At 38.3% G+C, this 21,358-nt stretch overlaps 4 protein-coding genes across 5 annotated transcripts in view; 2 read left to right on the top strand and 2 right to left on the bottom strand.

Annotated features, from left to right (window-relative positions):
- Positions 1-15: 15 nt before the first annotated feature.
- On the bottom strand, positions 16-3,850 carry LOC128239404 (uncharacterized). The gene is made up of 2 exons (XM_052956031.1): positions 3,665-3,850; positions 16-2,385 (listed from the first exon to the last, which is right to left on the bottom strand). The coding sequence occupies exon 2, from the start codon at positions 2,361-2,363 to the stop codon at positions 255-257; it is 2,109 nt and encodes a 702-aa protein (XP_052811991.1). The 5' UTR covers positions 2,364-2,385; positions 3,665-3,850; the 3' UTR covers positions 16-254.
- A 624-nt stretch (positions 3,851-4,474) lies between these two features.
- Positions 4,475-8,084, bottom strand: LOC128239403 (uncharacterized). Its single transcript, XM_052956030.1, has 2 exons — positions 7,908-8,084; positions 4,475-7,736 (listed from the first exon to the last, which is right to left on the bottom strand). The coding sequence occupies exons 1-2, from the start codon at positions 7,909-7,911 to the stop codon at positions 5,092-5,094; spliced, it is 2,649 nt and encodes an 882-aa protein (XP_052811990.1). The 5' UTR covers positions 7,912-8,084; the 3' UTR covers positions 4,475-5,091.
- A 3,328-nt stretch (positions 8,085-11,412) lies between these two features.
- LOC128239030 (ganglioside GM2 activator-like) lies at positions 11,413-17,697 on the top strand. The gene is made up of 4 exons (XM_052955456.1): positions 11,413-11,790; positions 12,194-12,392; positions 14,343-14,517; positions 17,158-17,697. Exons 1-4 carry the CDS (start codon positions 11,718-11,720, stop codon positions 17,281-17,283), a joined length of 573 nt encoding a protein of 190 aa, XP_052811416.1. The 5' UTR covers positions 11,413-11,717; the 3' UTR covers positions 17,284-17,697.
- Positions 17,698-20,228: 2,531 nt separating this feature from the next.
- LOC128237250 (sestrin homolog) overlaps positions 20,229-21,358 on the top strand; it is a 42,288-nt gene continuing 41,158 nt past the window's right edge. Inside the window, exons 1-2 of one of the 2 annotated variants that reach the window (XM_052952601.1) lie at positions 20,229-20,455; positions 20,607-21,009. In XM_052952601.1, coding sequence (XP_052808561.1) covers positions 20,716-21,009 — 294 coding nt within the window. In that variant the 5' untranslated portion in view covers positions 20,229-20,455; positions 20,607-20,715. Of the gene's footprint in view, positions 20,456-20,533; positions 21,010-21,358 lie in introns of those variants that run through there. The other variant, XM_052952602.1, reaches the window with a different exon arrangement.

Raw genomic sequence — 21,358 nt, 5'->3', positions numbered from 1 at the left:
TGAACAAACTGTATATCAGGTAATGATATTTAATTTATAGAAGAACTTAAATGGTAACAAACATCTTTAAGCATTTTAGAACGCAACCAATAACAAATAACAATAACTACAAAAAAATATCGAGACAAAATCTCAGATTTTTACATGGACATGCTCATGATTACAATACCATGAAATATAATATAGAACCATGGAGAAAAGGCATATCCTCTTCCGTGCTTATACTTGATATTTTTTGTACCACTTACTAACAGTTATTTCATGTGTACCGAACAGTTACCAATGTTGGCGTCCGTATCCTTTTCATACACGTTATTGCTCTGGTCAATCGAAAGGTAAGGTAGTGCGAGCGGTCCATTAATTGATACCAGATTTAGAGATTTTTCCTGAAATGCAGAGCGTGGCCTAAAGTCAGAAAATTCTTGAGGCATGGCAAACGGTGCAATTACTGTTTGCACATTTAGAGAGTTTTCCTGAAATGAAAACCGCGTCGGAATGTCCCTGCATATTTGAGGCAAAGCGTAAGGTCCAGTTATTGAACACACATCCAGTGCGTTTTCCTGTAATGAAGAGGGTGGCGAAAAGTCTCCGCACAGCCCACGCCTCACTGTCCTGGCTCTTGCCAAATCGGGATTGATCTCGGGAATAAGATTATCGTCGGCGTGCTTGCAGTTCGCCTGCGAGTAGAAACCGATGTTGCTCAAATAATTTATTTCATCGTTTCCTTCGCTCCCTTCATTGTAAAGTGTTGTACTTTTGTTTTCAGTTATTGTGTTCACTATTGTAGAAAAAGGGCATTCGCAAACGTCTAATGGAAGCTTCAAACATGTGCAACTGGTAGCATCTTCAGAATAAATCTCAAAATGATCCAAAGCATTGGTTGCAGTATGTTCCGAGAATGTAGAAAACGAGCATTCACAAACGTCTAGTGCACGTTTCAAACATGTGCAACTGACAGCATCTTCAGAAGTTGTCTCAAAATGATCCAACGCATTGGTTGCAGTATGTTCCGAGAATATGCTATCCGAGAATATGCTATCAGCCAAATTTCTTTTCCATGACTGAGCATATTGGAATTCTGAAACAGAATGATGTGAGTTTGATCCATGCCCAGAAATGTTTGACTCAACGGATGCAAAGTACTTTGAAATGAACTCTTTCTCTTTGAATTGTCCATCTTTGGCTATCCCCAGGGCCATACCAAGATTGTTCAGACATAGTGTATCGTGACCTTCGAGTTGCAATATTCTTGCCCTTGCAACGTAATAATTCATTTTTCGCCTATTAGCAATACCAGTCCAATGCTTGTCAACATCAGCTAAGAGCTCCTTCGCCTGGCTGACATCCGACGCCTGAACGACGCAGTTCTTATTAATAACACCCCTATTTCCAAGTCCTAACAGGGTGAAAACCATCTTCAGGTCAAAAAGCCGTGTCCATAACATTCTGTTTTCGTCCGTTTCATTGTTAACACTCTGAAGACCCATTCTTGCCCACAAAAATATTTCGTGTCTAAGCTCTTGTGTAGGGTTAGTTTCATACTGCCAAAGTTTAATGTAAACGTCTATATAGAATATATTCGTAACCTCGAGGCATTCAGGCAAGTGAAACGCGCAGGAACGTGCTTCCGTCATGAAGTGCTCGCTTTCATCAAATTTTCCTACCATAGCATAGGCGTTGGCTAGTCTCCCGAAATACATAGCACGCGATATGAGTGTATTGCTGCTCTGTGTAATAAATTGATGAAATCGTGAAAACACATCACTATCATGAAGATTCTCGTCAAACGAAATGGCTTTTGCATCCGCCTCAGCGCATACTGTCAAAATGCATTTGTCCGCAAGCTCCTGTCTAATGACAGCGCATTTTTCCGTTTTAAGCCTTTTAACAAATCGTTCTGTTAACTGTTGAAGAGCTGTCTTTGACTCTTTCATCACTCCATTTTGAAGAAGTCGTTTTAAGTTGCTAAAATATTTTGATGCACGTGAACTGAGCTTATTTGATTTCCCAACACCAGTGCTAGACGGATCGACACTGTGCACGTATAAAAGGTTCAGCCGTGCGGCGAGTTCTTTGTATCCACATTCATCTAAAACATGTACAAAACTTTGAAAGCGCACTTTTTGTGAAATAAGTACTGTAAGCATGTCTTCACAAATGACTTCTCTATTTGTTTCATGTTGATATCGCTGAGAAAAATCATCTAGAACGTTCTTATCCAGCAGAGTTTTCGCTATCAACGACGAAATGACTGCAAATGGGTCTACACACGCTTTTATTTCGTTTGAACAAGCGAAAAGTGCATGTTTTTCTCTGTTTTCGTTTAGATGTATGTCATCGTATTGTTCAGCCACGCGTTCCATCGAACCTGCCCTTGCTGTTTACCTAGTAAATATGACATATAAAAATTGATCAGTTGATTCAGATAGAAATATTGATAAAGTTATTTTTGTCGATCTAAACACCATCTCTGCAGCAAGAGTATACCATACATTCAAACACGAATAGATTGTGGAAAAGTCAGCCCATTCCTTTATTTTGATACTGTATGTATGACCGTACCTTCAATGTATGCTTCTTTCAATAACAAAATATTTTAAATCAAAACTTAATAGGACGGTTTTTCAACTGTAGATACTAGAAATGGATGAATGTATTTTTTTTTGTATGTCGAAAACAATGGTTCTTTTGAAGGATTCTGAGTTTAATTTGCAAGAAAGGTGCAAAAACGACATTTCTTCCTTATGAGACGAGTAGATCACAGTAAATCTTTTAGCACTAACCAATCATTTAATATTTTTGCGTTTTCAGATATTGAATAACAGAAACTTGTATATAAGAGCGAACCATATACTCGATACGACACCGATTGAACAAACAGCCGGCACGTAACACTAAGAACAACCCACTTACTCTATTAAAACACTGTTACAATCTTGTTATCAGTAATTAATATTTTCCATAAATGCATTATTAATTAAGTAAGGTTTATCACACAAAATTTATGTTTGTTATACATGTGTATGTATTGATTTTGATTAAGAGTGACTCTTTAGATAGCAATTTTGAAACTAAATTCCAAAACTAGTGCACAACCATGTTTATTTTAAAACCACCTAAAACATGTGGGAGAAACTTAACTAACTTATCAAAAGTGTGGACTTTACTGACCGTTCCAAGGCGGTACCTAACAATCCTTGATAAGCATACCTAGTGTTTTATATAGTATATACGCACTGTGTTGTTTGTGTAGTTTTGTGTTGTTGTTCCATGTTTCTTGTTTGTGATTTTTTTGTTTTTGTGTTCTATGTCTTTAGCGTTTACCCTGTGCCATTAAATGGGGTTTATGTTTAAACTTTTGCCTACAGAAACAGCCAATATCAATTTCTTTTTAATTATGGCAACATGTGGTAACGTGTTAATGATAGAGCTGTGAATACTTTCTTGTAAACATTTCAAATAAACCAATTCAACATTTTACAACTTCCCTTGAATTATACAATATACAAATCAAGTACATGAGATAAATAAATAAATAGATAAATGAATAAATAAATAAATAAAAATAAATAAAAAAAATAAATAAATAAATAAATAGATAAATAAATAAATAAATAAATAAATAAATAAATAAATAAATAAATAAATAAATAAATAGACTTACATGAAGAGCCTTTGGACAAATAAAGGAATAAAAATATTTATTTTAACTATTCTTTTCGAACTCCGATTAATGAATTCGTGGAAGCTGATGTAACACAGTGTTTATGTATTCTAAACTTTGTCACAGTGCTGTTAGTCATAAAATTCCGATATTGGATTGCATTTCTTTACAAAACTGTGCAATTATAAAGCTCAATGCATGTGGTTATTTCGTAATATTTTATTGCATTGAGCATTTTGAAACGGATATTCATGGATATTAAAATAATAGTCGTGGATTCCCAGTATTAAGCACATTATCTGGGGGGGGGGGGGGGGTCCAAAAACCATGGCAAAATATGCTTTTAGTTCTACAAATATCGCGATTAGCAACTCATGCATAGGCTTGAATTTGAACCAGACTTTGTTAATATTATCCATTTAATCTAGCCAAACGTAGTCTGACTGTATTAAACATCTTTACATCACTTTATTAGAATAATCCCTGTCGAATATAATTCTAAATAAGGATGTGTTTATTGATTTCTAAAACAATGCTGTGAATCAGTATTTTCTTAGCATGCGTCACAACTGCATTGCTTAATTTTAAAAAATGTCAGAAGTAGAAGGGCCGAAACGTGTTTGTATATATACACATGTTAAGATTTTGGACAAATTTCGAATGACTAACAATTGAAGATTTGAATGTGTATTGTTTTGTTAATGACCTAATATCACTAGTGAGGCGCATATGTATGTCGCTCCCTAACATCTTCTTAACCAGCTTTAAAAATACTGGTTATGCTTTTTTATCATATAGAAATAAGCCGGCTAGACTTTCATTCCAAGTTTTTAATGACCTTTTCCGGTGAACAGTTATTTTCTTGCAGAACAAAAGCAACTGCATGTGTATTGACCGCATTAAATAAGAACTTAAACTTCCTGAACTGAATATGGTATTGCTCTTATAGTCATAAGTTTTAGCAGTTATTGTTAAACCAGCTAAATTACGTAGTCGGACTGACTTAAATCAGTATTATATCGTGTCTATTAACGCAATTCATTATGTCAAATTATATCTTAATATAGATTTAATGATTTAATGGCGAAAATAATGTTACCGATATGCCCATAAGTTGTATACTAGCAAAATGTATGTCTCTTATCAAAAATGTCCAAAATTAGATAATTTAAACACACATTTGGCCGATTGTTCAGAACTCATTGTTAAAGTTAGCAACGTGATAAACGACATCGTAATTAACATTGAAACGTGAACTAGTTAATGATATGTCCATATATGTAAATACAACAAGTACAACTGACACAGACATAACATACTGCAGTTCAAAACCGAATTTAAAAGTTAAAAACAATCACGTCAAAAATGTTGTTAACTTGAACACAATACTGAACGATTGATCTATTATTGATCAATATAACCCATGGTTATCCAAACATATCTTCGCTTTTAATTGACTCCACATCGTCTCTCGCAGCATCTTGCAGCTTGCTTTCTGTGTCATTGTTAAGGCCCAGGATCGTATCTCCCGCACTGTCCCTCCCTACTGGATGGTGTCTTAGTGAACTATGAGGAACAAAGTACTCTCTAGAATCCGACTGACCAGTTAACTCCGGACGACAATTGAAGCCGGTTTGTAGTAACCCTCCGTGAAAAGATGGAGATTCAAACGTAAATTCTTCACGTGGACATTGTGTCTGTTCGACTTCGTTGAGGTCTGTATGTGTTGGAGTCAAAAGACGACGAAAGGAGTTGTCAAACTTAACATCACATGCTAGCATATTGCTACTGTTTTCAGGTGAAGTTGAGCCTTTGGGTGGTCCGTTCCCGTAATTACATTCCACGACGCCAGAAAGCGATGGAGATTTTAGACGTTCAAATGGCTCGTTATGGGTTTTGCCTGCACGGACAATATGTCCTTCTTCGACGATCGAAGAATCAAACATGAGGTAGTTTGGTGATTCCGACTGGCCATATTGAATTATGTCCGTAGGATAAGGAGATTGTAGTTTCTGAAATGATTGGTTCAAGAAACGACCTGCAGAATATACGTTTGGTTCACCAACTGTGTTAGTCACGGAAATCTGTATGCTTTCAGAAGGCCTTTCTTCTCTGGAAACAGAGACATTTTCTATTTCATCATTGGGGCTTCCAGATGAAAATGTTAGAGACTTAAGTCGATTCATTTTCAAAGAAGAATTCAAATATCGACACCTTTGATCGTCGCCTGAATGTGCTTGCTTTTCGTAAGTTCTTCCAACGCCAACCTTCTGCAACTCTGAATTTCTTGATTTTATATTTGAAGAAAAAAATGCATATGTCCTGTCTCTTTCCTCGAGTGCTTTGTCTTCAATTCTTTGAAACAACAACATATTCTTTTCAATGTTTGCTGCGCACGGAGAGTATGCCCAATTATAGCAATTGTCTGCATACTCATGGGATTGATTTTCAAATAGAATGACACCGTTTTCAGTCTGATTTTGAATCTCAAGGATTGGCGACACTGGTGAACTTGTTAAAACAAAGTTCCTGTCTTCATTGTATCCTGCAATTTCCAATGTCGGTGGATAACATTCTTGCTTCGTTGGAATAGTCGTGTTTTCCAGTCTACCAAATTGACTTTGGTCATGTTCGGTCGTGTTTTTCAGTCTATCAGTTTGATTTTGGTCATGCACGGTTGTGTTTTCCAGTCTACCCGTTTGATTTTGGTCATGCACGGTTGTGTTTTCCAGTCTATCAGTTTGATTTTGGTCATTCATTCTTGAAAGGAAGGTTTCACTACACTGAGTTATTTTAGGTCGAATGCACGCGTACACGTTCCCTTTTACTTTATCAATAAAGTCTACAATAAATCGCTTTTCTTCAAAATGTCCTTCCTCAGCAACGACTTTAGCGCATGCTAATGTTTCCAAGCATCCAGTGAACTGACCGTCGAGCTCTAGCAGTCTTGCTCTGGCAACAAAATAAAACATTTTTCGCCTAGCTTCGATCCCATACCAATTTTTGTATACATCAGAAAGTAAATCCCTTGCTTCTTGCATGCAAGCCTCATCTACAGGACAATTTGTTATTAAGTTTGCCCGATTTCCAAGACCCAAAAGACAAAAGACCATTCTGAGTATGAACATTCTCCTCCACAATCTTTTGGTGTCGACATCTTCTTCTTCAAGACTTTCTAGCCCAATTCTACCCCACATCAGAAGTGCCTGTCTCAGCTCTTTCGATGGCTTGTGCTCAAATTGCCACAGCCGTACGTACACCTCAATGTAAAGCATGTTCACTAATTCTAAACATGGGCCAATATTGTAAGCCTTACACCTTGCTGCCCGTAGCATATTCTCGCTATCATCAAACCGTCCAGCTATTGAATGGGCATTGGCAAGGCGGCCAAAGTAGACTACGTCTGTTATTAGTGTGTTGCTGGTTTCGGTAGTCAGTGACTTCATCTGAGTAAAAGGTTCTCCTCGGTGAAGACTGGTGTCGAACGTAATAGCAATAGCGTCAATCTCTGCACCGATTACAGCTATACATTTGTCTGCAAGCATTTGTCTTTTCATATCGTCCCTCTCTGAAGACATTTTTTCAACATATCGCAATGCCAGTTCCCTTAGAGCTGTTCTAGGATTTTTAAACTGAGCGTCATGCACCATTCGCTTAAGATTTCTGAAAAACTTATGTACCATAGGTCTCTGGCCGGCAGCTGTTTTGCTTACATGAGTCACAACTTCATTGTTTATTTTTAAGAATGTCAGAAACAGTCGAGCCGCAGTCTTTTTGTATCCACACATGTCAAGGTTTTGGACAAATTTCGAAAGACTCACATTTGAAGGAAGATGAGAAAACAACACACTAAATGGCATTTCTTCTAAAGAGTTTCGCTTTTGAGAGGCTATTACTTCGTTAAGGACCTCTTCCTGTAAACAGTTATTGTCTCGCATGACAATGGCAACGTACATCGGATCGATAGTTTCTGCTAATTCTTCTCGACATTGAATCAACGCTTCAACTTCCTGTTCTGTCATAGTATTGGTCTGTGAATTCCAATAACGAGGACTTTTAAATAAAGCGTTTTCTGAAACAAAGAGAAACTAAATGAAAATATGAGAAAATAATTTACGTATACAGGTCAATGATTGCTTATGAAAGCAGCAATAGAGAAAAAATAAATGTTTTGTATTTTGCTTTAATTTTTGTGTTCATTTCATGTTAAACATTAACCATGAGAAAAAGCTCAAACTCTTACCCATTTTGTTCTCAATTCCGATAATATAAACAACTTTCGAAATTCAGCTTCCGTTACTCCTTATTAAGAGTTTCTCTTCCCATGCAATCAGCATGTGCGATAGAGAATCGCTTTTAGATAAACGCAGTTTACTCTGTATAGGATTGAAAATAACAATGTCAACCTGTAGAAATAAGATTACCCAACTGCATTCAACGTTAAATTATGTTATAATGAAATTAGCTTGCGTCACAGGTACAATTAAATTGGCTGGTGACATATAATATTCTTCCACGAAATCGATTATAAATAAAGAAATCAGTATTGATTCATTATCGTACTTCGTGGTTTGCATTATCTTCTCCCATTCTTATAAATGAGTTAAAATAAAAGTGTTTACTTTAAAGTATAAATAGTAAACTGCTCTGTTTATGGTCCATGTTTAGGAATAATGTATATTAGAAATGAGAATATGCAAAAGAGCATATAGCCAGTCCAGTACTTATGATTTCATTTATCATAAAAATCAACAATCTTGATAACATGGAGAGGGTATAACGATCAGTTTATGTTTACAATCTGTTTATAAACTGTCTTATCAATACGTTTAAAATAAACATGTTAACCGGCCTCTACTTAGAACTGGTACATGTATTTGGCAAACCCGAGATATGGATATTGTTGTCTTTAATGAGTCAATGAACAAGGGAAGTAACTTTTAAGTATTATGCCACTTAGATATCTTTTAATAAGTCAGAGTTCGCCCACTTCCATCACGAATTATACCGATTGTCTACGCGAAAACAATATTAAAAAAGTCGATCACAATGAAATTAAGAAAACCTTTTAGGCGTTTATCTTTTCGGTGCGTTTTTCGTGGAAATCAGTATTGCTACATAGTTATTACGTATCAACTTGTGTGTAGGGGAGGGGTGTTTTTATAGATATACACGTTGGTTGGTTTATTACGATACAAACATGTTGACATTGGTCTTTATAAACACATGTATTGTTGAATATGTATATTGTACAAATAGAAATACACTGTCTGTCTGTCTGTCTGTCTGTCTGTCTGTCTGCCTGCCTGCCTGCCTGCCTGTCTGCTGCCTGCCTGCCTGCCTGCCGGAATAAAAAAAAATATCCAGTAATTCGATTTCATAAGTGGCGGATCCGCGGTCTAGTGGTCACAGATTGACTGTCAATCCAGGAGTCATAGGTTTGAATCCCCGCTGCACCTAATAAAAATTACTAAACGCTTCCAAGATGACGTATTAAATGAGGATCCCGTGAGACAGTGCTATACACTGGTTCACGTTAAACCAGAACCGCTATATACCAACATAAAATGTATCGCTGTGTTGCCCTTTCTCCTATGAAAAATACTTTAATATTTCTTTATAAGTCAGATGTTCGTCCCCTTCCGTCATGAATTAGTTACAAAATAATGAGTTGGCCAAAACTGCGCTCGATTTCGTGTTTAATAGCTCACAAAACATGACCGATTAACTCAAAACCGTACTTAAATCACTAATCACATGTTGATTTTTGAGGGGTATAAATTCAGGTTTTGTTCGCAATATACCAATTCAATTATGTTGGAAAATGGCCGAGGTGTTTCGATTGGTGTTATGTCCAGGTTTGCGACATGGCGCCAACGATTGTTAGATACGGGAACAACACTGTGTGCATACCTCGATTTTCTATTGAAACACCTAGTGCCTGTGCGATCTAAAACGAGACGAACCAAACATTCAAGTGCGTATGAAAACAGTGAGAAACAAAATGTTAGCATAATTTTCATGTTGAATGAATAAAAGATAAATTAATTGTGAAACCTTAGTTAAGATATGCAAGGGAAATAACCACTATAATACCAAAATCTATCGCTGTTTTGCCCTTTCTGACATGAAAGAAAATCAACATTCGGAGCTCTTCGGCCATTTTCATCGAAAACAACCTCGGATGTATGCCGGTACATATGTAGAATTCTTGAAATATATCATTAATTAAATGTAGTGTTTTAGCTCGTATTTAATGATCTAAGATTAATTGCCAGGGAAGTGTATTATTGCAAACATAATTAAGATTCTTAAAGAGTTAAGTCATAAAGTTTAACTACTAAATAAAATTACTACGCGATCTTTTTGCAGCGGACTTAAACGTACCACTTTTGAGTATGTAAACCGTCCAAATACATCCGAGGTTGTTTTCGATAAAAATGGCCGAGGAGTTCCGAATAAGAAAATCAAGTGCCATTTTGATAGTTTTTAGTGTTGAGGCTCACGTCTCCGCCAATGAAACGCTAGATAACAGTTTAATAGTCGGAGAGTCAGCAATACTATTGTTTAATGTTTAGTACCAGGTGGAGCTATCTCCCAATATATGTCTCGGGGTTATGAAGCTCTAGCTAAAATCAGTGTTCTCTTGCATGCAAATTGGTCAATTGACTCTAGAATATAATTATAGGAAATTAGTTCGCGGTCTTTAACCTTTATCTCAGAGCAAGCCGTCTAGCTGCTTCCCTTGTAACATGTGAGGTCAACCATGGCGGAAAAATTGATCAGTTGTTAAATATAAAATCAAGTAAAAAATCAGAAACGTTGTACCTTTTATATTTATTTTGTTTCCGTATACATGTACACGATTTCAGAAAATAACAATCTGTCGAACTTAAGACATGTTTATTATCCAAGCATTTGACTACGCCATTGTAAATCGGCCAATTTATCAGATTGGAAAGGTGAGACAAGTAAAAATCCAGGTTTTGTAATAAATCCCAGGTACTTTGTTAATATGTTTACACGAGTTCATGGTGAAAATTCTCATAAATTGGTGCAGTGCCCAAAATAAGTAAACTATATTAAAGGGGTACTATACGAAGTAAAAAGTATACTTTTTCTATTTAAGACGAATGGAACATAGTTCACTATTATATTTTAGTGTTATGCCGTGCAAAATTATCTGAATGTTTTGCGCACTGGACGGGAACATTTTCCACCTTGTTTAACGTTCAATGTGTATGATCTTACAAATACGATAAGGAGATATAGGAGATATCGTCGGCAACCGCAGTACTTGCTTCCGTCATACTTTATAAATACCGTGGGACAATTGACTGACAAATCGTGTTTAAATGCGTATGCATGAGGCAGGGGAGACAACTCTTCTTACCAAAATAAATAATGGACTGAAATGGCGTACTCGATCTTTCGCCAGAATATTTTTCTACTGTAAAGCATCTGGTTCCTTACGGAACCAATGAAATTGCCTCATAACTATTCATGATTACGAGATTTCCGAGTTAACTCGCCCAAGGTACACAACGAAATAGTAGGGTATCGGGATACCCATCCGACGATTGGAAAAATACGACGTGTCCGCCTCTCACCAAAGAGGTTGTAGGTTCAGTAACCACAAGAGGAACCGTCGAAAATTTCGATGACAGGCCGTATCAAACGCGAAGCAGTCCCTTTAAGACCGGAGGATGCTGACGAATGTTTACGTTGAACTTTCCCCGAATTTCCTGTTAGGTTAAGTATAAACAAAAGCATACTTGCTTCCATATTGTAGTTCCGAGGCAGATTGATCTTCGTATAATTTTTTGGCGTACATTTGTTCGCAAAACCTCTTGAAACCGTGCGGACTATTTTTTCTCTTCAGACAAAAAGCGATGTACAAGTATTACTGTATTTGTAGTTGAAATAAGACCTTCCGTACTTGATTTTTGTTTACACCGGAGAGAGAAAAAACACAACCTTCTTGTATACATACGGAATTAAGTTTAAAATACAATCAGTTTTAACTTCTAAAACAAAAATTGTGCGTGTAATCATGATTTTATTGATCTTGGGTCTGTTCGTCGTAAGTTGCCATGGATACACGCCTTTCAGACTAACCGATTGCAGTAAGTCAAAATTATTAATTATGATATTAGAACAAAGCGAATTAAATATGACACAGAAATGAAAAAGAGGTCAAGTCTCTTTGATGACTCTTGTATTTCACTTCCATTTTGTGTTTGTATGTAAAATTTCAGTTTTCAGTTTTCACACATTGTAACCTAAAATTGAATGTGGTATTTTCTTTAACAGAAGCATCATCATATCTTTTGGTTTCGTTTTGTATGAAATAAATTGTCAGTTATCATTTTCGATTTCGTTTTTGAATAAGGGCCCTTCAGAGCCAACGTTCATAATAGGCATATCAGATCCTTACTCCAAATCGCTAAACGGTAGAGCGGTTAAAATAGTGCGCTCTGTTTTCTACACCGTTTAACTGTACGACATTATTTTGTTTTACCTTTCAAGAAAACAGCACTCGACGAGTCGTCACGCTAGATGGCGCACCACAGGAGTATCCGATTACATTCCCGGGTCATGTGAGCGTTCCCGCCACCGTCACGGTCCATCGCCCCGTGGAAGGCCCCTACACGCTTGACGTCACCGTGGAAAAGTTCTTCTTTTTTGATTACTTCGCGCTGCCTTGTTTTTCCAATGTTGGAAGCTGGTGCGTGTCTTGAATTACCATATACATGTACCAGTTATAAAGCCACACGCAATACATATTGCAAAATACGGGAGTCAGTATTCCATTATAGTGCAATACGGCCGTATTCCTCTTTGATGACGTCATACCATGCAGGGGCGTAGCTTCCTATAGGCCGTGTAGGCCGTGGCCTACACATTTTTCAGAAAAAAACGGGAAAAAAACTGCCAAATCTGCAATAAAAACTGAAGGCATTGGAGGGTTAGGGGCTAAAATATGAAATTCCGACAAATGCGCATTAATATATAGGAAACCTGGTATTTCAAATATATCGTTTTCCTTTGCTCTAAAATACATTTTCACGCGACATTAATGTTTCGTATATAATTTATCGGAAGTTGCATTCCAGTAGTCTGCGCGTTTACGCCGTACATTAAACATTTCCAATCGGCTTGGTAAAAGTTTGCGGGCGCTTTATTATTTTAAATTGTAAACGGTCTGGCGCCAATATTGCCAAACATAGTCCTACGTATCCTGATTTCGATAGTCTCACTTTGACTTCAATAGATAAAGATACCAAACAACAACTGCTAGAAAGAACTTGGCAATCATGCCTCCAGTTCCAGTGTCCACCCGAGTGTCCGAACTATGATGGACACAGTTCAGGACATTGGATTCTTGCTCAATTTTTCAGCAAATCGTCTAGCAGCGATTCAGGACGAGCTTTCTAGAGAAGTCGCAACGAAAGAGGAAATGAACCGGCGCACTAAGCTTCGCTTGTTATGTGAGACACGATTCGTGCGGACGCACTCGAAACGTTCCAAAATGCGTTCCCCGTAGTGGTCCACGCACTTGAAACTATTAATGAAGACGGAGGCGAGAAGGCCGGCAAGTATTTGTCCGCTATACTGCGCTTTCAATTCATTATCTCACTTGTCGTGGCGCAACACATTGGGTACTACCCTGAACCTGACAAATCTTCTTCAGAGGGAAGGCAATGATCTACTTCATGCTGTTAAAGAAACAAACGTCATTGTCAGATTGTGCAGTGACTGGAGGGCTGATCATGATGTGTTCCCGAGGTGCAAACACCATCTTACTACTTCAGAATAACCTTGTACAATGTCTTCAAAGACATATACAGTGCACAACATGTATTGTCTTCAAAACTGGAAATTCTGCAGGACGACATGCTGTCATCAATATATGCTGCTAAGGCCCCTGATCGCCACGAAAGTTAGACACATTTGAAACAGAATGGAATGTGAGATGGAGCATGGCAGCCGCAAATTTATCTAGACTTCAATACTTACTATACTATCTGCATCAGCCTCTTGGGAAAGGTCGTTTAGTGAAATGAAACGAATAAAAACTTCCTGCGAACGACAATGAAAAGCGACAGGTTGTCATCCTTGGCCCTTATCCACAGCCACAAGAGCATGATCATAGATGTTGACCGCGTCATTAATGTGTTTGCGTCGCGAAAATGCCAGAAGCTAGAGATTTTTTAACTATCCCGGAAAGTCAACTGTGCTGTAGAAAGCGACATGATATACATATATATGGCATTGTTTGTTCAAATACAAATATGATTAACTTAGATTTTGGCAACAAAATGCATTAATATTGAGTGAAATTTGATTAATAAAATGTTCAATGTTTTACTTCTATGGCCTGTCTTCTTTAGCTAAAATACGTACAAAATTAACTTAAGGTAAAACATAATGATATTGTTGCTCTCTTTAATGTTTTTACAACAACAAAATATACGCCAAAACGCACATACAATCACCTAGCTAAGCAAAATTTCCGGGGGGAGCATGCCCCCAGGCCCCCTTAAACGTGGCCTACACATATATTTTCGTCAAGCTACGCCCCTGCCATGTGCGATGTTAAAATGACGTCATAAAACTAGTAGTGCGTTATTAAAATGACACTTATTATGACGCTAAATAAACTTTTTTTAACCAGCACCTACGACCCGTGCGCATTGCTGAACTGGTTCCGTAACGCTTGCCCATGGCAACTGAGGGAAAGTGACTTCCCGTGCACGTGCCAAACCGTCACACAGAACACCACTTACCGTCTTCAGCCACATCCCTTTTACATACCCGGTCTCAACTCGGCATGGCAGTGGATAGCTTATGTAGGTTACTTGTTGACTTTCGTTTTAAAATTACAAGATTTTCATATGTTAAGCCTAGTTTATTCATTTATCGACTTCCTTTGTTGACGCTGATAGTGACGACCTTCGTTAACTCTGATGGTGACGTCCTTCGTTGGCCCTGATAGTGACGTCCATCGATGACCATGATAGTGACGTCCTTCGTTGACCCTGATAGTGACGTCCTTCGATGACATTGACAGTGACGTTCTTCGATAACCCTGACAGTGACGTTCTTCGTTGACCCTGATAGTGACGTCCATCGTTGACCCTGATAGTGACGTCCTCTGTTGACCCTGATAGTGACGTCCTAATTTGACCCTTATAGTGACGTCCGTTAACCCTGATAGTGACGTACTCTGTTGACCCTGATAGTGACGTCCTTCGTTGACCCTGTTAGTGACGTCCTTCCATGACCTTGACAGTGACGTTCTTCGATAACCTGATAGTGACGTTCTTCGTTGACCCTGATAGTGTAGTCCATCGTTGACCCTGATAGTGACGTCCGTTGACCCTGATAGTGACGTCCTAATTTGACCCTGATAGTGACGTCCGTTGACCCTGATAGTGACGTCCTCTGTTGACCCTGATAGTGACGTCATTCGATGACCTTGATAGTGACATCCTTCGTTGACTTTGATAGTGACGTCCGTCGATGACCCTGACAGTGACGTCCATCATTGACCCTGATAGTGACGTCTTTCGATGACCTTGACAGTGACGTTCTTTAATAACCCTGACAGTGACGTTCTTCGATGACCTTGACAATGACTTTCTTCGATGACCCTGATAGTGACGTTTTCGTTGACCATGTCAGTGACGTCCTTTGATGACCCTGACAGTGACGTCTTTATTTGACCCTGAAAGTGACGTTCTTCGTTGACCCTGATAGTGACGTCCTTCGTTTACCCTGATAGTGACGTACTTTGATGACCCTGATAGTGGCGTCCTCCGTTGACCCTGATAGTGACGTACTTTGATGACCCTGATAGTGGCGTCCTCCGTTGACCCTGATAGTGACGACCTTCGATGACCCTGATAGTGGCCTACTTCGTTGACCTTGAAAGCGAGGTCCATCGTTGACCCTGATAGTAACGTCTATCGTTAACTCTGATAGTGACGTCCATCGTTGACCCTGATAGTAAGGTCCATCGTTGACCCTGATAGTGACGTCCATCGTTGACCCTGATAGTGACGTCCTCGTTGACCTGATAGTGACGTCCATTGTTGACCCTGATAGTGACGTCTTTCGATGACCTTGACAGTGACGTTCTTTGATGACCCTGACAGTGACGTCCTTCGATGACCTTGACAGTGACTTTCTTCGATGACCCTGATAGTGACGTCCTTAGTTTCGTTTTCGTTGACCATGTCAGTGACGTACTTTGATGACCCTGATAGTGGCGTCCTCCGTTGACCCTGATAGTGACGACCTTCGATGACCCTGATAGTGGCCTACTTCATTGACCATGAAAGCGAGGTCCATCGTTGACCCTGATAGTAACGTCCATCGTTAACCCTGATAGTGACGTCCATCGTTGACCCTGATAGTAAGGTCCATCGTTAACCCTGATAGTGAGGTCCATCGTTGACCCTGATAGTGACGTCCATCGTTGACCTGATAGTGACGTCCATTGTTGACCCTGATAGTAACATCCAGCGTTGACCCTGATAGTGACGTCCATCGTTGACCCTGATAGTGACGTTCTTCGTTGACCGTGATAGCGACGTTCATCGTTGACCCTGATAGTAACGTCCATCGTTGACCCTGATAGTGACATCGACCGTTGACCATGATAGTAACGTCCAGCGTTGACCCTGATAGTGACGTCCATCGTTGACCCTGATAGTGACGTTCTTCTTTGACCGTGATAGCGACGTTCTTCGTTGACCCTGATAGTGACGTCCATCGTAGACCCTGATAGTAACGTCTATCGTTGACCCTGATGGTGACGTCCATCATTGACTCTGATAGCGACGTTCTTCGTTGACCCTGATAGTGACGTCCATCGTAGGCCCTGATAGCAACCTCTATCGTTGACCCTGATAGCGACGTCCATCGTTGACTCTGATCGCGACGTTCTTCGTTGACCCTGATAGTGACGTTCTTCGTTAACCCTGATAGTGACGTCCACCGTTGACTCTAATAGTGAGGTCCTTTGTTGACCCTGATAGCGACCTTCTTCGTTGACCCTGATAGTGACGTGTTTCGTTGACTCTGATTGTGACGTTCATCGTTGACTCTAATAGTGAGGTCCTTTGTTGACCCTGATAGCGACGTTCTTCGTTGATCCTGATAGTGACGTTCTTCGTTGACTCTGATAGCGACGTTATTTTATGAATGCACCAGAAGCTTTACTGTTAACAGCACATCTTTTTAATGATTCTTATTTTACTCGAAACCCTCAAGCCGATGTATACATATCCTGAAGCTGTTAAGTAATCCGCTGTGATGGCCGTCTTATTTATTGTTTATGTTATTACATAATCAATAAGATATATGTTTTCTTTCCTATTCACGTGGCCACTTTAGTGTGGACAAACGTATGTATATTTGTGTACTAGGATCTACTAGCAAATATGGATGGACGGACGAATATTTGAGCTTGAGTTTTATTTTAGGGCGACTTCCGGGTGACGGGCCGGCTCATTGAAGACGCTACCGGAGAGGAGGTGAACTGTTATTCCTTAGAGTTCACCGTGCAGGCGGCACTTCCGGAACTGTCCTGGGACATATGGGATTGGTAGCCGGTCGTTACCAGTACACTTCTAGGATCGGGGATTAAAATATTTATTTTTTAACAATAAATTGCATTGATGCTTTATGAAAACTGATCATGTGATTTTGTTTAGAAAGTCGTTTGTTAACCTTAAGTGAGTTTGAGAAACGTATATGTATAAAGGTTAGAATTGAGTCGTTATTATTTGCAAAATGCTTTTAAAAGTTGGATATGAAGGCTCGCTGATACTCTTTGTGCTATCGTACATGTCACTTCTGATTTGTACATGTACACATACCTTGATGACGTAATGAACAAGAAGTAGTCCATATTGTTATAAACGTCATGTACCAGTAGTGTTTCGAAATATCTCTACGATTGTAATATGACCAAAGCTGTTGTTAACTTTTTTCCAATGTATTAAAGGGCTAAAATGAATAAATAGTATGTGTTTTATGTATATATATGACTCAGCAGTCACACGATAAGAGGTCGACGTCGAATAGACGATGGACTTTGGACGCGGCGTGGGCGACCAAACACTGACGTCCAACCGACGTAGTCACGTTTCTTAGGCCGAATTAATAAAGCATATTAGTGAAAACTTACAACATGGTGGAAATTTTCTATATCTGACAACGATTATTTCAAATACCCTCTACTTTTCATCATTTTTATCATATTATTTACGTTTTATGAATTTATCATTTAGAACATTTACGTGCTTATTTTGATACTTTGGGTGTTAAAAGGTGTTAGTTTTCTTTAAATAAGGTTTAGATAAAATACAATATTCCACTTAGATGTAAATTGTTACTTAGATGCTTTATTTTTTCTAAAGTTGTTAGATATAGACGTCGGCAGTCACGTCGGTAATAAGACGTCTACCAAATATCATAGCCGACTATTAACCCATCAGACGGATGTCGTCGTATGAGTGTGTGCGTGCGTACGTGCATGCGTGCGTGCGTGCGTGCGTGTGTGTGTGTGCTAGTACACCGAAAGTGGGAGAAAAATCATGACAACGCCAGTCCGTGTTACTCAGACGATCCAAAAACGAATTACTGGCCTTGCCACAATTCTGCGTATTGTCAGTGGTAACTAACATGCTTACTAAGTTTCATGTGAATATTAGACTTTTTTTTCTTTTTTTGTATTGGAAAGAGCAATTGTTTGCGTAAATATCTGCATGCAAACCAATGAAATAAGATTGCTGACAAAAAAATCAGATCGTAGATTTTCATATTTCCGTTCGGAAATAAATGTTTTATGGCTTAAACCGTCACTAGCGGTTTAAGAAAAAATGCATCAAACATCATTTTTTAACTTTAATGTAAAAATCTGATTATTTTTTTTTGTCAGCAGTCTAATATAACTGGTTTCCATGGAATTTCCTAAAAAAATTCTCGTTCCAAGACAAAAAATAAAAAGTTGTCAAAACGTTCAGTCTGTGAGAGTGCAGCTTTAAACAGTGTTTATGTTATGTCCAATTTTGCGACATGTTGACATATCATTTCCAAAGGTTTTCAGATGGTCATTCAAGTACATGATTGTTAATACCACAAGCGGATCCAGGGGTGGAGGTGCAACCGGTGCGCGCCGCAATTAAAAACGTCCAAAATCACTTTGTATTTCAGTAAATGAGAAAAAAAATGTGCCCAATATGCAACATTTCGGACAAGAAATTATTTTAAAATGGCTCAGGGTATTACACCCAAACCTCCCTGCAAAGACTTTAAACCAAATCAATTTCGGTTCCAATGGAAAGGCAGTCAACATTGAGTAAGAAGGATTCCAATTACCTAAGTACATGTATGTTGTCATCAATATAATACGCTGAATAATTTTTTTTTAAAAATAGTGGCGAGTAAATAAGCCGAGATTTCATGCTTGTAAGTCGATATTTTCAGTTTAAAAAAGTCGAGGTACCAGCGTCATTGGCACTAAAGCGCTTTCGTAAAAAAAACTTTAAAAAAAAAAAAGAGTTAAAAAATGGTATTGCCAGGTGTTAGATTGACACAATCAAATAGCATTGAGTGTGGACTTTGTCGTAAATGTCTCTGTTACCTCCGACTGTTTATGAGCATACTTTGTTATGATATATTTTTTGATCGCACAAATTTAAGATCACATTCGGTGCAATGCTTAAACAATTGCAAGACTTTCCGACAACACGCAAAAGACTGGTCAAGGCGATCTTAAAAGAAACAATCCAAACGAAGCCATGCAAAAACAAGTGACCGTATAACACCGAAAAAATAAGATATTTTGAATATTATATATTTAATTAACCAAAGTTAAATGGATTTAAAAAAAACGCTTGGTAAGCGGTAGAAAATCAAGTTCGAGGCTCTTGAAAGTAATGTAAGGGAAATAACCACTGCAATACCAACGTAAAATTAATCGCTATTTTGCACCTTCTACTATCAAATAACTCAACTAACAAGGGAAGTAACCTTTTGGTATCATGCAACTAATGGGTTTAAAATGAATCTGGATTTCCTTCCCCTAACACCATCGTTATCGTACTGTATGAAATTAGTAAGCAGGAAACCAGACATGTCTTAAATAGTCTGATTTCGCTCCGTTTCATGACAAATAATGCTTTGAGTCTGCGAGAACACAACAACAACAAAACAACTATTTAAGTAATAATAACAAAATACGAAATTCCGTTTTCGTTGTGTTCATTTTCATCAGATTTTGTAGACTTAGAATCGCTGCCGCCCAACCAGGTGAAAAATGTTAACTACAGCCACCATTATTTCGCAGTCATCATAATTTTGGTGCTGTGCAAGTCACTTTAAAATGTCAGAATGATATATTTAACTGAATATGCGGGAAATTGCATGCGCAACGGTGTTGATAATATTCACGTGTTCAAGGTTGCAGCTCAATTTTAGCATCCAATTGGTCAAAAGCTGGAGGTGTGTCTGACACGGTTAGGTCAAGGTTTAAAGTTAAAAATAAACTACATATGTACAATGGAAAATTCCGAATCTTTTCCAGAACTAAAACAAGCTTTTTAGGTCAATTTGGAACTAATCGATCGAGAATTACTAATAAATGCAATAATCCATTGTTTCCTTGCGAGTTAATACCAAAAAGCATGGTGATGAAACGAGACGTTTGCATAAATCGAGGTTACGTCAGCCGCAGGCGAAACGATTAACCGACTTTAGCAATCAGCTGTTTTTTCGGTAAGTTGATGTTTAATTTAAAGATAAATAAACTGTGTTTTGTGACAAATTTTGTGGTGAAAAGTGGTGAAATTGTTAACAAACTTGTATTTCGCAATAAGATTGAAGAGTTTAATTCAAAATAATGTAAAAATATGGTTTTGTTTTTCAGCTAAACACCAAAGTACATCTCTCACTGTGTGACTATCAAAACACTCAGAGGCTACAACTGGGGTTATAATTGGTAATTGATTCAGTGATTTTTAGTGGACAGTGTACAAATGGATGACTATTATCGAGATGTCACGTCCCTACGATTTCTTCACCCAGTGTCGAACCGTGATAGAAACGTTCGCAGACATGCTATGGACGGAATCATTCAGACTATGGAAACATGGTTGACTGGAAATTGCACGCCGTTTAATTCGTTAGAACAAATAAACGGAAATTCGATCAACGGAAACTTCGCAATCGCCAAGTTGCAGGAGCGTTTGCCAGATCTGCTGCGACTGCTGGTCAGCTGCCCGTTCAAAGATGTGCGCGACAAAACAAAAGGCTTGTTGGAAGATCTGAAGGTATTTTATTTATGATTTAAAATAACATTAATTTTGACAATGATAAGTTATTTCATTATCATATTTGAATCACATTCTCATTGGCACAATTTTGCACGTGGGTGCAGTGTTATACTATGTTGGGGAGGAAACCCACTTGTCATGCTTGGTGATGAAAGCTGTCCAAACTCACATACGCCCAGGTTAGGAATCAAAGTCATTACACTTTTATGAGACTCGTGAGTGCACTAGCCGATAAACAAACTAATATTTGTTAAATCTACTAGTTTCGGTTGTGCTGGTAGTCAGAGTGATATGACTACAAGAGGAGTCGTACCAGATTTGAAGAAGTTGGCCCATATATGATTTA

This window comes from Mya arenaria, chromosome 6, assembly GCF_026914265.1.
Source record: "Mya arenaria isolate MELC-2E11 chromosome 6, ASM2691426v1".
NCBI lineage: Eukaryota > Metazoa > Mollusca > Bivalvia > Myida > Myidae > Mya > Mya arenaria.
This window is presented reverse-complemented; position numbering and strand designations above follow the sequence as displayed.

What these genes read in the sequence shown, in the direction of transcription:
- LOC128239404 (XM_052956031.1), bottom strand. Translation starts at nt 2,363, where the DNA reads ATGGAACGCGTGGCTGAACAATACGATGACATACATCTAAACGAAAAC.
- LOC128239030 (XM_052955456.1), top strand. Translation starts at nt 11,718, where the DNA reads ATGATTTTATTGATCTTGGGTCTGTTCGTCGTAAGTTGCCATGGATAC. An exon ending in TTTTCCAATGTTGGAAGCTG is followed by an intron (nt 12,393 to 14,342) that starts GTGCGTGTCTTG and finishes TTTTTTAACCAG; the next exon opens with CACCTACGACCCGTGCGCAT. An exon ending in CATGGCAGTGGATAGCTTAT is followed by an intron (nt 14,518 to 17,157) that starts GTAGGTTACTTG and finishes GTTTTATTTTAG; the next exon opens with GGCGACTTCCGGGTGACGGG.